The following is a 12,274-nucleotide window of genomic DNA, read 5'->3' as shown; positions in this document are numbered from 1 at the left end:
CTGCCACTCAGGGAACATGGGTTTGAGCCCTGATCTTGGAAGGTTCCACGTGCTGTGGAGCAACTAAATCCACGAACCATAACTACTAAGCCAGAGCTCTACAGCCTGAGAGTGGGAACTACTGAGCCCACGCACAACAACTATTGAAGTCCACAGGCCCTAGAGCCCGTGCTCCACAAGAGAAGCCACCACAGTGAAAAGCCTGACACGACAACAAAGAGTAGCCCCCAGTGGCCACAACTAGAGAAAGCCCAGGAACAGCAATGAAGGCCCAGCCAAAAATAAATTAAATAAACAAATATTAAAAAAAATAAATAAAAATGTGAATCTATTTTCTGTTCCTTATTCTAAAACTAAGGCATGAATGCTTGCCAAAAAAAAATTCAGAGAATGTCGACGTCTTTAAGGATCCAGAATTAACATATCATATATATCAAGTTTTTCTGCAAATGTATAGTATACACATGTATTTTTAACACAGAGTCCAGAGAATGGACACCCACTCCAGTATTCTTGCTTGGAAAATCCCATTGCACAGAGCAGCCCGGTTCGCTATCTAGTCCATGGAGCCGCAAAGAGTCGCAGAGTCGGACACGGCTGAGAGATTAACACTTTCTGCCTCCCTCCTAGGCTTCCTGCTCCCCATAGGTGGCCCCAGGCACAGCCATCAGGGAGCGGGGAGCTGGGCTGCCTCACAGCAACCTCAAGTCTCCAGCCAGCCCCTAGATACTTTTCTGTTGGGCTTCTTAGGGCATGAGATGAATAGATAGTGAATAGTGAAGTCGCTCAGTGGTGTCCAACTCTTAGTGACCGCATGGACTGCAGCCTACCAGGCTCCTCCGTCCATGGGATTTTCCAGGCAAGAGTACTGGAGTGGGGTGCCATTGCCTTCTCCAGGGGTTCTTCCCGACCGTGGGATCGAACCCGGGTCTCCTGCATTGTAGGCAGACGCTTTATTTACCGTCTGAGCCACCAGGGAAGTCCTGCCTTAATTTAAACCACTAAAAAAATAAACTGCAAAATGCCTCTGGGTACTAGCTTGGTTATTTTTTCTAAGAAAAACTCGCAGAAGTAGATTAAAGATACGTCTTAAAATACTTTCGAAACATTTTATCGACGGCCACTACCACCAACCCTGAATTGTTACTGACCTGGGTCCTTGGGCTTTTCAGGCAATACAAACTGACAAGAGGTGAGAGTAGAATTTCAGGCAAGGCTTTCTGGAGGCTCCTGCAGCACCACCGGAGATTGGAAACTGGACACAAGTGCCGAGGAGAGCGAGCTGGTTCCTTAAATAAGGTGAGGGTAGGGGCAGGTCGGTGGGTGGGGCATAAGGCGTGGCTTAGGTGGTCTGCCCACCCCTTGGTGGTGCTGTGTGCAGGGCTCATGCGCAGTACCGTTTTTTTGCTCCCGGCACTTCGGAAGTGGCCGTTGGTTTGTATCCTTTTTCTATCTTATTGTTCATAGTTGCCAGGACCGAGGTTATTTTTAGTCCTTTATAGTTTCTTTGTATTCTGTGGCTCGAGGACGTGGTTACACTCTGTACTTCAGCAAAGGTTCCCAGGTTCCCAACTATCACATGGTGCAAGCACACTGGTCATATGCATGCGTGCTCTTTCATGACCAACTTTTTGCAGCCCTATGGACTGCAGCCCACCAGGCTCTTCTATCCATGGAATTCTCCAGGCAAGAATACTGGAGTGGGTTGCCATTGGCTTCTCCAGGGGATCTTCCCGACCCAGGGATCGAACACAGATCTACTGCATTGCAGGCAGATTCTTTACTACTGCACCGCCTGGTAAGCCCTGGGTCCCAAGTCCCAGCCTATCTCTATTTGAGTATAGCCTTTCTCTGCTGTGCATGCGTGCTAAGTCGCTTCAGGCATGTCCGATTCTATGCAACCCTATGGACTGTAGCCCTCCAGGCTCCTCTGTCCATGAAATTCTCCAGGCAAGAATACTGGAGTGGATTGCCATGCCCTCCTCCAAGGAATCTTCCCGATCCAGGGATCTAATCCACAGTCACTTAATGTCTCCTGTACTGGCAGGCGGGTTCTTTAGCACTAGTTCTTTAGCATCCCTGGGAAGCCCATGGGCGTGTTAAGAATAGTTAACCTGAGATTTGCCGTTTTAAAATTTCCCAGCTTTCGATGTATAGCAAAAACCACAATATTGTAAAGTAATTATCCTCCAATTGAAATAAATAGAATACTTAAGAAAAACCTTTGACAAGGATCTAAAAAAAAATTTTCCCCAGCTTCACTGAGACAACAGACATATAATATTGTATAAGTTTACATCTTAACAAATTTTGAAATGCACAATGTGGATTATGGATTGCATTTTTTTTTTTTTTGGCACCATTTCCAAACTGGTAAGATTAAAAAAGGATACATTGTTTCAATTTGTCTAACTTGGCTTATCAGGTATAATGCATATGTTTAGTGAATGCCTGTATTCTTTCTTTTGTACTGGAAGCAGCCTGCTTCCCTTCTCTTTGCTTGTGGGCAGTGTTGGGGGAAACAGCTAGCAGCCGGTTTGTTTGAAATTCCAGCAACTCTATTACATCCCTGTCACTTTCCCATAGGATGTTACAGACATGACCTCCGTTTTAGGCCTGCTCTTTGGCAGTCCAAATATCTCCACAACCCCAGCACCCTTGGGAAGGACCCTGGTGAGAGATGTCTCCAAAAAAAAAAAAAAGTTAGGGATCCTTTGAGCATCTGCTACTTTCAGGCATATATTGAACAAGTTTCTGAACAGCTTAAGTTGCTACTTGTCTTCCAAAGGGCTGAGTCATTCATCTTATGTTGGGTGGAACCAGACACCCCAACAGTCAGGATAGTAATTTCTTACAGGTGACACAAATGTCTGTGCAGAAATCACATGTAGCAAATAATATCATTTCAGTAGATCATGTAATGGATTCTTTCATGGTTGCTACTCCATGTTGTCGTGGAATGACATGTCTATATTTACAAAAATATATTTTTTTGTAAATTTAACAGAATTATATTTTACTTATCATTACTTTTTTTAGTTGCATTGCACAGCATGTGAGATCTTAGTTCCCCAACTAAGGATCAACCCCTGCACCCCCTGGAGGGTGAAGTCTTAACCATTGGACCACCAGGAAAGTCCTGTTAAAATATTTTAACTATGTTTTTTGTAATCACCCAAGGCTAATGAGAATAAGAAAGTATGAATTGGGTAAGAGGGCTAAAGTAAAAATTCTCAGCCTCTTTACACCTTTGTATGTCTGGATGCCAGCTTTCTGAGTCATTTTTGATTAATGATTTGTAGCCTGCAGAGCCCAAGAGGGACTAACAGGCTCTGGATGACTCAGACACTGCAGCTTCCAGTTCAAGGAGCAGACTGGTGATGATTTGCAAGTATTGACTGCAAGAAGCACCGTCCTTGGGAAGATGGGCTGGTATCTCCTTTCCCTATCAAAGTTTTCAACTTATGCCCTGAGACAAGAGGCTGACTTCTATGGACTATATGTTGTTTTTTTGTTCAGTCACTAAGTTGTGTCCAACTGTTTGCAACCCCATGGACTGTAGCACACCAGGCTCTTCTGTCCTTCACTGTCTCCCAGACTTTGCTCAGATTCATTTTCATGAATGAAAATTTTCATTCAGATTTTCATTCTCGGTGATGCTATCTAACTATCTCATCTTCCACTGCCCTCTTCTCCTTTTAACTCCAATCTTTCACAGGATCAGGGTCTTTTCCAATGAGTCTGCTCTTCGCATCAGGTAGCCCAAAGTATTCAGCTTCAGCATCAGTCCTTCCAATTCAGGATTGATCTCCTTTAGCATGGACTGGTTGGATCTTGGCAGTCCAAGGACTCTCAAGAATCTTTTCCAGCACCACAGTTCAAAAGCATCAGTTCTTCAGCACTCAGCCTTCTTTATGATCCAGCTCCCACATCCTTTCTATATGAGTACAGATGGACAATATAAGGGGTTCTCAAACTTTTGGGTCTCACAATTCTCACATATTAAACAACTATCAAGGACTCTACATAGCTTGTTTTGTGACTTATATCTTATCGGAATTTATAGCAATAGAAATTAAAGCTGAAACATGTTTGAAATATTTACTTGTTCATCAAAAATTACAGTAATAAACCCACTACATGTTAACATAAATACTTTTTAATTAAAAATTGCTTTGCATTGTAATGCCGTTTTCTATCAGGATTAACAAAAGATAGGTGGATTTTCACATTTCCTTCTGCACTCAAGCTGCTGAAGTATCACAAGACAGATAGCCTTTGGAAAACGCCACTATTCAGTACTGAGAGAATGAAAGTGGAAAAAGGCAAATACCATCTTAGTGGGGGGTGGCAGAGAATGAGATGGTTGTATGGCATCACCGAAATAATGGACATGAGTTTGAGCAAACTGAAGGACACAGTGAAGGACAGGGAAGCCTGTGTGCTGCAGTCTGTGGGGTCACAAGGAGTTGGACACAACAGCAACTGAACAACAACAATCCTAGTGTTATTATGAAAGCAGTTTTGACTGCAAAGATCTTCTGAGAAGGTCCAGGAAACCCTCAGGAGTTCCCAGCCACACCCAACACAACTCTTGTGACCTCCGAATCTCACTGGGTTCAGCCAGTGGGAGCCCTGGCAATAAGACAGAGCCGTCAGAAATTTCTTGCCCTACCTCATCTTTGCAGGGTGCATTCACTGAAGCTGGCTTGGTTTCTCAGAGTAAGGCTTCTTTCAAATGACTCTCTTCTATGGGTTCTATCTGCTTCTTCCATTACCCCTTTGGGTCTAGGGATAGAACATCTCTAAGTTGTTGTCTTAGTTTTTCTACACTCTATGCACACCTTCTTGGAAGGAAAGTTATGATCAACCTAGATAGCATATTGAAAAGCAGAGACATTACTTTGCCAACAAAGGTCTGTCTAGTCAAGCTATGGTTTTTCCAGTGGTCATGTATGGATGTGAGAGTTGGACTGTGAAGAAAGCTGAGTGCCAAAGAATTGATGCTTTTGAACTGTGGTGTTGAGAAGACCCTTGAGAGTCCCTTGGGCTGCAAGGAGATCCAACCAGTCCATTCTAAAGCCCTGGGTGTTCTTTTGAAGGAATGATGCTAAAGCTGAAACTCCAGTACTTTGGCCACCTCATGTGAAGAGTTGACTCATTGGAAAATACTCTGATGCTGGGAGGGATTGGGGACAGGAGGAGAAGGGGACGACAGAGGATGAGATGCCTGGATGGCATCACCGACTCAATGGACATGAGTTTGAGTGAACTCCGGGAGTTGGTGATGGAGGGAGGCCTGGTGTGCTGTGATTCATGGGGTCGCAAAGAGTCGGACACGACTGAGAGACTGAACTGACTGATGCACACCTTCATAAATAAAAACTGAATTTATCCTGAAGCCCCTTTTTACCACTACATGTAACTCAATGAACAACACAAAAACTCAATGAACACAAAAACAAAAATTCAATGAACAACACAGAACCTTGTTCTATATCGTAAGTTCTCAATGTGTGGTCTCAAGTACAGGCATCAGTAATCACCTGGAAACCTGTTAAGAATTGGAATTCACATTTTTGGATCACACTCTGGACAGACAGAGTAAGAAATTTTAGGGATAAGAAATTTTAGGGGCTCAGCAATTTGTGTTTTAACAAGCTTTTCAGGTGATTCTGATACATGAGAAACTGTGGCCCAGTCTAAAAATACTGCTCAAACAAGATAATGAGTAATAGCGCCCTAGTAAATTTGGAAACTGTAAAGTTAGATAAAGTTAGCCCTTGATTAATATTAGCTATGGGAATTCCCTGGAGGTCCAGTGGTTAGGACTCGGGGCTTTCACTGCCATGGTCCAAGTTCAATCTCTGGTCAAGGAACTAAGGTCATGTAAGCTGTATGGTGCAGCCAAAAAAACAAAAACAAAAAAAAATTAAAAGGCTGGTTTGTATAATTAAAAATGGTAGATATATGAACCAAAATAGTATGTAGACTCTGTTGGGTACATTTACAAAAATTGAGATAACAGGTTTATTTTAAAAGTTAGTATTTACAGCATGCTAGAAACTGTATTCTTTTTAACTATTCCAACTTATGAAAAACTGTGGATATCAAACTTAAAATGTACAAAGGGGCACATGATTATTAAAACTACTTTTGTAGCGGACTTCCCTGGTGATTCAGTGGCTAAGGCTCTGCACTTTCAGTGCAGGGGGCCTGGGTTGGATCCCTGATCAGGGAACTAGATCCCACATGCCACAACTAAGGAGTTCACATGCTGCCACTAAAAAAATCAGAAAGATCCTGCAATGCTGCAATGAAGACGGAAGATCCCAAGTGCCACAACTAAGACCGGATGCAGCTAAGCTAAATATTAAAAATAAAAAAACTTTTGAAGGTCTTGAACCAGAGAAATTTGCAGATCTCTTTTCTATGGTTATCTATTTCTTTTTTTTCCCTTTGGCCAAAGATTAAACCTGTCGCCCCCTGCGATGGAAGCTTGGAATCCAACCCACCAAGGAATTCCCAACCTGTTTACTTTTCGACCACCCTATGGCTGTCAACTGTCAAATCACTGGGGATGGGTAAGGTACATGGATGTGATGACTGAGAAACCAGCCCAACTAGCCATGCACTGAACTCTAAAGCTTAATGCCATGGCTGAGAGGTGGCCCTTACGGTAACCCCTACCCGCCCCCAACTTGGTGTAATGGCCTTACCAGTCTGTCTGCCCTCCTTACCATGAGCCTTGGGACTTCCTGAGCTCTCTATGCACCTCTCCTATAAGAGGGGAAAGTTGGGAAAGGGGAGCTTTAGGTCAGATAGAGAGTACTGATTTAGTACAAGTTTTTAAAGCATATCAATAGTCCCTCTACTATATCCTGTAACAAATACCTGTGTTGACTTACTGTTTGTAAATATATGATTTTCATCTGGCTTTCTGAAACGTTGAAAGCCAGAATGAAGAGTTACAACTACTTTATACTGCTTTCTTCAAATTCTCCCTAGCGTCAACATATTCCAGAACAGGACATTTTTTCCTTCTTCCAATAGTTCAAAAAATGTGCTTAGAGTAAATTAAAAGTAACATACCACACACACCAGTCAAACATAAAGACAAACACTGCACAAAAATACCCAAACGAAACCCAGAGAATAACATCAACTTTCAACCTCAATATACCCATAAAAACTTGACAACAATCTCTGTATCATGACTAAAGGGAAATCATCATCCGTTGATTATTTCCTTTGAGAAGCCATCTTCAGAAACAGGTAACACATGTAATCATGTTTATATGGACAGACAGAGCTATACATTCTTCTCCCGTTTATACCTCTCTTTTCATTCACCTCCTACATTACAGACTGTATCTATTTGCACTTCATTTTGTGTATTTCTGTTTGGATGAATTCTCATACATGTGCATTTTAAATTAAATCTAAATCTGTTTTAACATAGCATGAAAAAAAAAAAAAAAAGACTGACCAGCACCGATTTAGTTTCAGCCGTGTTATATAGGAATCCCAAAGCATCACATTTCCTTCTACTCTGGGAACAATATATAGCCTGAACAAAAGGTTATACAGGGAAGGAAATGTAATTGATTTTGAAGAGCGTGAACATCTGCAGAGAATGTGTTGTAAGAGAAAACGATCTCTGAGGGTCCTGCTTATGATGATGAAACGGTTTCTCGTTACCGGGTCAGAGAAGTAACTGGCTGCCCCTGCCCCCACCCCAAATCCAATCCCCTAAGTAGAGCGAGATTACAGATGCTAGAAGCTACTTTCTATGACACCAAAACCAACGGAAAGAGGAAGTAGATACAGAAGACTTGACAAAACTAAATTTGCCCACTGGTGTTGAAAGATCAGAGAAACTTTATTCTGGTGCAGATTTTGTCATTAAGCGTAAAGTGACTGTGGCCAAGTCAGTTTCGCTCTCTCAGCTTCAAGTTTCTCAGCTTCGACACGGGAGAGCTGAGTTGGACGACAGACACAGTTCTGTTCTGGTGCTGTCTGCAATGAGATTAACAGACTACTTTTTCATTGAGAAGTCTCGAAGTCTCAGACTTTCCATTGCACATGGGAAGAGCAAAAATTCTAACACAAGTCATTTAAGAACATCAACATTTATTTAACATGATAAAAAAGAAATGAGATATGAACATTTGCATTTAAACAATAGTAAGTAGCCTTTAATACTTACATTACGTGTGCTCATTGTATAATATATACACAATGAACATAATTACATTTGTACACAAACTAAGTACTGGATTTGAAAACCTGCTTATTGCTGTACACATCTAGTCCAATGAAGTAGAAGCCCAGTACTTCAAAATACCTACATTTTAAATTGCTTTTTAAGAAAAAGTAAGCGGTAACATTTGTGTTTAAGCTGACAAGAGTGTGGCAGTAACTGCTGACAATGCAATCTGACTGAGAAATTATTATAGCAGGAAACGAGACATACTTCACTTAGCAATAATAAAATGGCACATTTTAAATATATATATAAAATTTTTACAAATCAAGTGTGAAACAAAGCATTGCAGTAGCTGAAATGGGAGGAAGAAGAAAAAAAAGGAAAACAAGCTTCACTGGAAATAATAACTAAATTTTCTGTACTGAAAAAATGAAAAGAAATATAAATCCACCCAGACTTTAGAAACATCAAAACCTGGAGATCAGCAACTACGTAAGCTCTGGCTGTAGACTGCACACTAAAAAGCACCTTTACTTATGTGCTTTGAAATCATAGCAGCAAGCTGGTGTCAGAGTAATAACCTTGAGATTACATTACAGAACCTTGAGTGTACATATGGGCCATTAAAGCTGTTTTGGAATAAACATTTTCCAGAAGTGATAAAACGATGCTCTGTGGCCAAAAGCATCAGAACTATGAATTTCATAGATTTAAAATATACTGTACAATATCTTCTCACATTGCCAAAGGTCCATGTCCTCAGCTCTGAATGGTTTCAACAGAAGTCAGTATAGCTGAAAAATACAGAGAAGGAAAATTACTTTGACATCTGCAAAGTTAATGAATGACCCTTTCCTAAAGTAACTGAGGGTGACATTCTCTAACAAAAGAACTGACAAGCATGGCCACGAAAATCCTAAAACATAATAACCATTGAAGGACATCTCTTCATTTCCATAAGCTTAATTCACAAAGCAAAGAAACATAATGCAGTTAAATTGCAATTCAGATGGAAAACAGGACCCAAACTTCTGGCTGAATCCAAAAGATTGACAAAATGAGCAGAGATCTGCCTGACTTTACTAAAATATGTAGTATTATATTAAGCTGCCTGCATAGTGGTGTGTCTGTCTTGCATGAAACCTCCATAAGTCTTGCCAAAAACAGTTCAGGAAAATGACACATGTGCAACGAGAAGATGGACTGTAAAATAACGCAAGCATGAATGCCACTGATTGGCCGTGATGACTGCACGCCACAAGGTTAGGAAATATCCAGCAAACCCTGGATCTCATGCCAGCAGGTAATGCCAATGGTTCTTGGGACAAAAGTAAAACAAAACAAAATCCAATAATAACAACTTAAGGAACCTGGCCATGTATTCGAGTTTTAACGTGAACATTCCTAACTGTCATAATGGTCTTGAGTACAGTGAGTTGTAACTTGTTTATTGAACCAAAAGATAATGAGAGTGGCTCTTAGAGTACATGTCACCACCAAGATAGACAAAGGCCATTGATCAATTCTTTGCACAGGAGGCATCAAGGGAACATAATGTTAATTATCCCTGTGTTTGGTGTTATTCTGTCACTAGTGGCAACTGCCACTTCTGAATGTAATTAAAGTTTAAACGAATGAGTGACAGAACAAAGACACAGGTAAGACTGTAACAAATATGGGGTTTATAACCCCAGAAAGGACAATAATCCTGCAGAGATCCAAATGACAACAAAGTAAGCCTCTTCTGGGTTCCAGATAGACATGATCTCAAATAAAAGTTCTAGATACAAGACTGCTGCTGCTGCTGCTGCTAAGTCGCTTCAGTCATATCCAACTCTGTGCGACCCCAGAGACGGCAGCCCATCAGGCTCCTCCGCCCATGGGATTTTCCAGGCAAGAGTACTCGAGTGGGTTACCATTGCCTTCTGTTAAACATAAATCCTCTGGCTGAAAAAAAGGGACATAGGTTACAGCTTCTACCAAAAAAGGTGTGAATGGAAGTAGATTCTAGAAAATGTGAGCACTACTGGATGAAAAACTGAGTCAAGTTGGTGTCTGTAGGCATTTATTTTGAGAATCCAAAAATCAAAGAACATGTTTATAATTATGCTCAAAAAATCTGTAGGTGTTTTCATAGCTTTAACTGTTTAACAGAAATAGGTGGTAATCCTAAGGCACTAAACATTAGAAGATCTGGCAGATACTGAGAGGAAAAAAAAAGTGCAGAAAAAGGCATAAAATGCTCACTCTATACCTCACAGTTTTTCTGTAAAACAAAGTACGTAAGTACAAAATTGATGTAAAATATACCAGTTGTTGATAAAGTTTAAAAGTAAGACTTCAGGGGGCTTCCCTGGTGGCTCATGGGTAAAGACTCCACCTGCCAATGCAGGAGACATGGGTTAGATCCCTCATCCAGGAAGATCCCACATGCTGTGAGAACAGCTGAGCCTGAGCTCTAGGGCCTGGGAGCTCCCAGCTACCGGAGCCTGTGTGCCCTAGCGCCTATGCTCTGGGACAAGAGAAGCCACCACAATGAGAGGTCCATGCACCACAGCTACAGAGCAGACTCCACTTGCTGCAACTAGAGAAAAGCCACACAGCAACAAAGATTGAGCACAGCCAAAAATAAAGGCATGAAATTAAGGAGAAAAAAATAAAAGGACCTTAGAAAATTATTCTCAGTTCTAAATTGTGGTCAAAGGAATACTGGTTGAGAAAGGGCCCTTCTCCCTGTCCCCACTAGTGGCTTTTAGATAACTACTTTACTGACTTAAAAGTATTCAGAAATAATTTCTGATGGATCTTAAAAGATTTTCGATTCCATATCTCGTTGGCTGTACCATGACCTTCTCTTTATCCTTAAAAATAATTAGCAAACTCTCCATATGGAAGACACGTCACCCTGACTGTAAAAAAACATTTCTGGATCAAAATGTAATGACTTGAACAGAATTCTCAGACCCGACTATGGAAAGAACCATGAGCTGGGAACACAGCTGCAAAACACCAGGAGGCCTGTCCTGGCACAGGCCCTTCCCTCCGAGTTTGGCTGTTTTTACAGACAATGAAAGAAGAGACACGAGAAAATGTGGTCACGGAGCGCGTCACTGAAGGGCCGCTGCTGGAAAGTCTTATTGCCCACAGTTTAAGCGCTTGGTCTACTTGCTCTGCCAACCATCACTAATACACAGGACAGAATTCATTGCAGGTTTTGGTCACTCAAACAACAGAGGAATAAAAGCCAAGTTGAAAACTTTAACGGTAAACCACAGAATCGAAAGGAAATGACGTACTTGTGAGACTACACACACATGAAGTGTGAGCCTTCCGTGAGCTGCGGCTGCGCGGACGGGACGGGTGACGCCGAGGAGTCGGGAGACGGAGGCAGGCTTTGCGCTGGAACACACCGAGAAAACGGGACAAGGTCAAAGCCCCGGAGACACCTCTGGAGCAGAAAATTCTGATGCTGTGGTCCCAGCACAATGAGAACATGTGTCGGGAAGGAATTATTAGCTGCATTTCGCTTCTGCGTTTTGGCTATTCTGACAGCTAAATTATTCAGGATGAAATGTCTCTTGAAGACAGTTTAAAAATTCTTCTTCCTTGTACACCTTAAACTTATATACTGTTATATGCCAATTATATTGCAGTGAAACTGGAAAAAATTAAGAATTCTCTCCTTTTTAATTTTTTTGTTTCAAGGTTAATTTTCAGGTGTCTTTAGTGACTTAACCCTTTCTCACTTTAAAAGGCTTTTCTAGTTCCACGCAGCTAAATATTACAGATGGTTTCAGTGTTGTGCTGTAAATACACCCACATAGCCCTTTGGGCTTCTCTGGTGGCACAGTGGTAAAGAATCCGGCTACCAGTGCAAGAGACCCAAGATTCAATCCCTGGAGTAGGAAAGAAAGACCCTTGGAGTAGGAAACGGTAACCCACTCCAGTATTCTTGCCTGGAAAATCCCATGGACAAAGGAGCCTAGCAGACTACAGTCTATGGGGTTGCAAAGAGTGGCACACACACACACACACTTTAACCCAGACACACACACACACACACAC

At 41.6% G+C, this 12,274-nt stretch overlaps 1 protein-coding gene across 13 annotated transcripts in view; it reads right to left on the bottom strand.

Moving 5' to 3' along the window:
- Positions 1 to 8,113: 8,113 nt before the first annotated feature.
- The window catches only part of PLEKHA5 (pleckstrin homology domain containing A5), a 261,915-nt gene continuing 257,754 nt past the window's right edge, over positions 8,114 to 12,274 (bottom strand). For all 13 annotated transcript variants that reach the window (XM_040235281.1, XM_040235286.1, XM_040235282.1 and 10 more), the window contains 2 exons: positions 11,506 to 11,608; positions 8,114 to 9,003 (listed from right to left, as the gene is read on the bottom strand). In XM_040235281.1, coding sequence (XP_040091215.1) covers positions 11,514 to 11,608 — 95 coding nt within the window. In that variant the 3' untranslated portion in view covers positions 8,114 to 9,003; positions 11,506 to 11,513. The remainder of the gene's footprint in view (positions 9,004 to 11,505; positions 11,609 to 12,274) is intronic.

This window comes from Oryx dammah, unplaced genomic scaffold, assembly GCF_014754425.2.
Source record: "Oryx dammah isolate SB20612 unplaced genomic scaffold, SCBI_Odam_1.1 HiC_scaffold_29, whole genome shotgun sequence".
Lineage (NCBI taxonomy): Eukaryota > Metazoa > Chordata > Mammalia > Artiodactyla > Bovidae > Oryx > Oryx dammah.
This window is presented reverse-complemented; position numbering and strand designations above follow the sequence as displayed.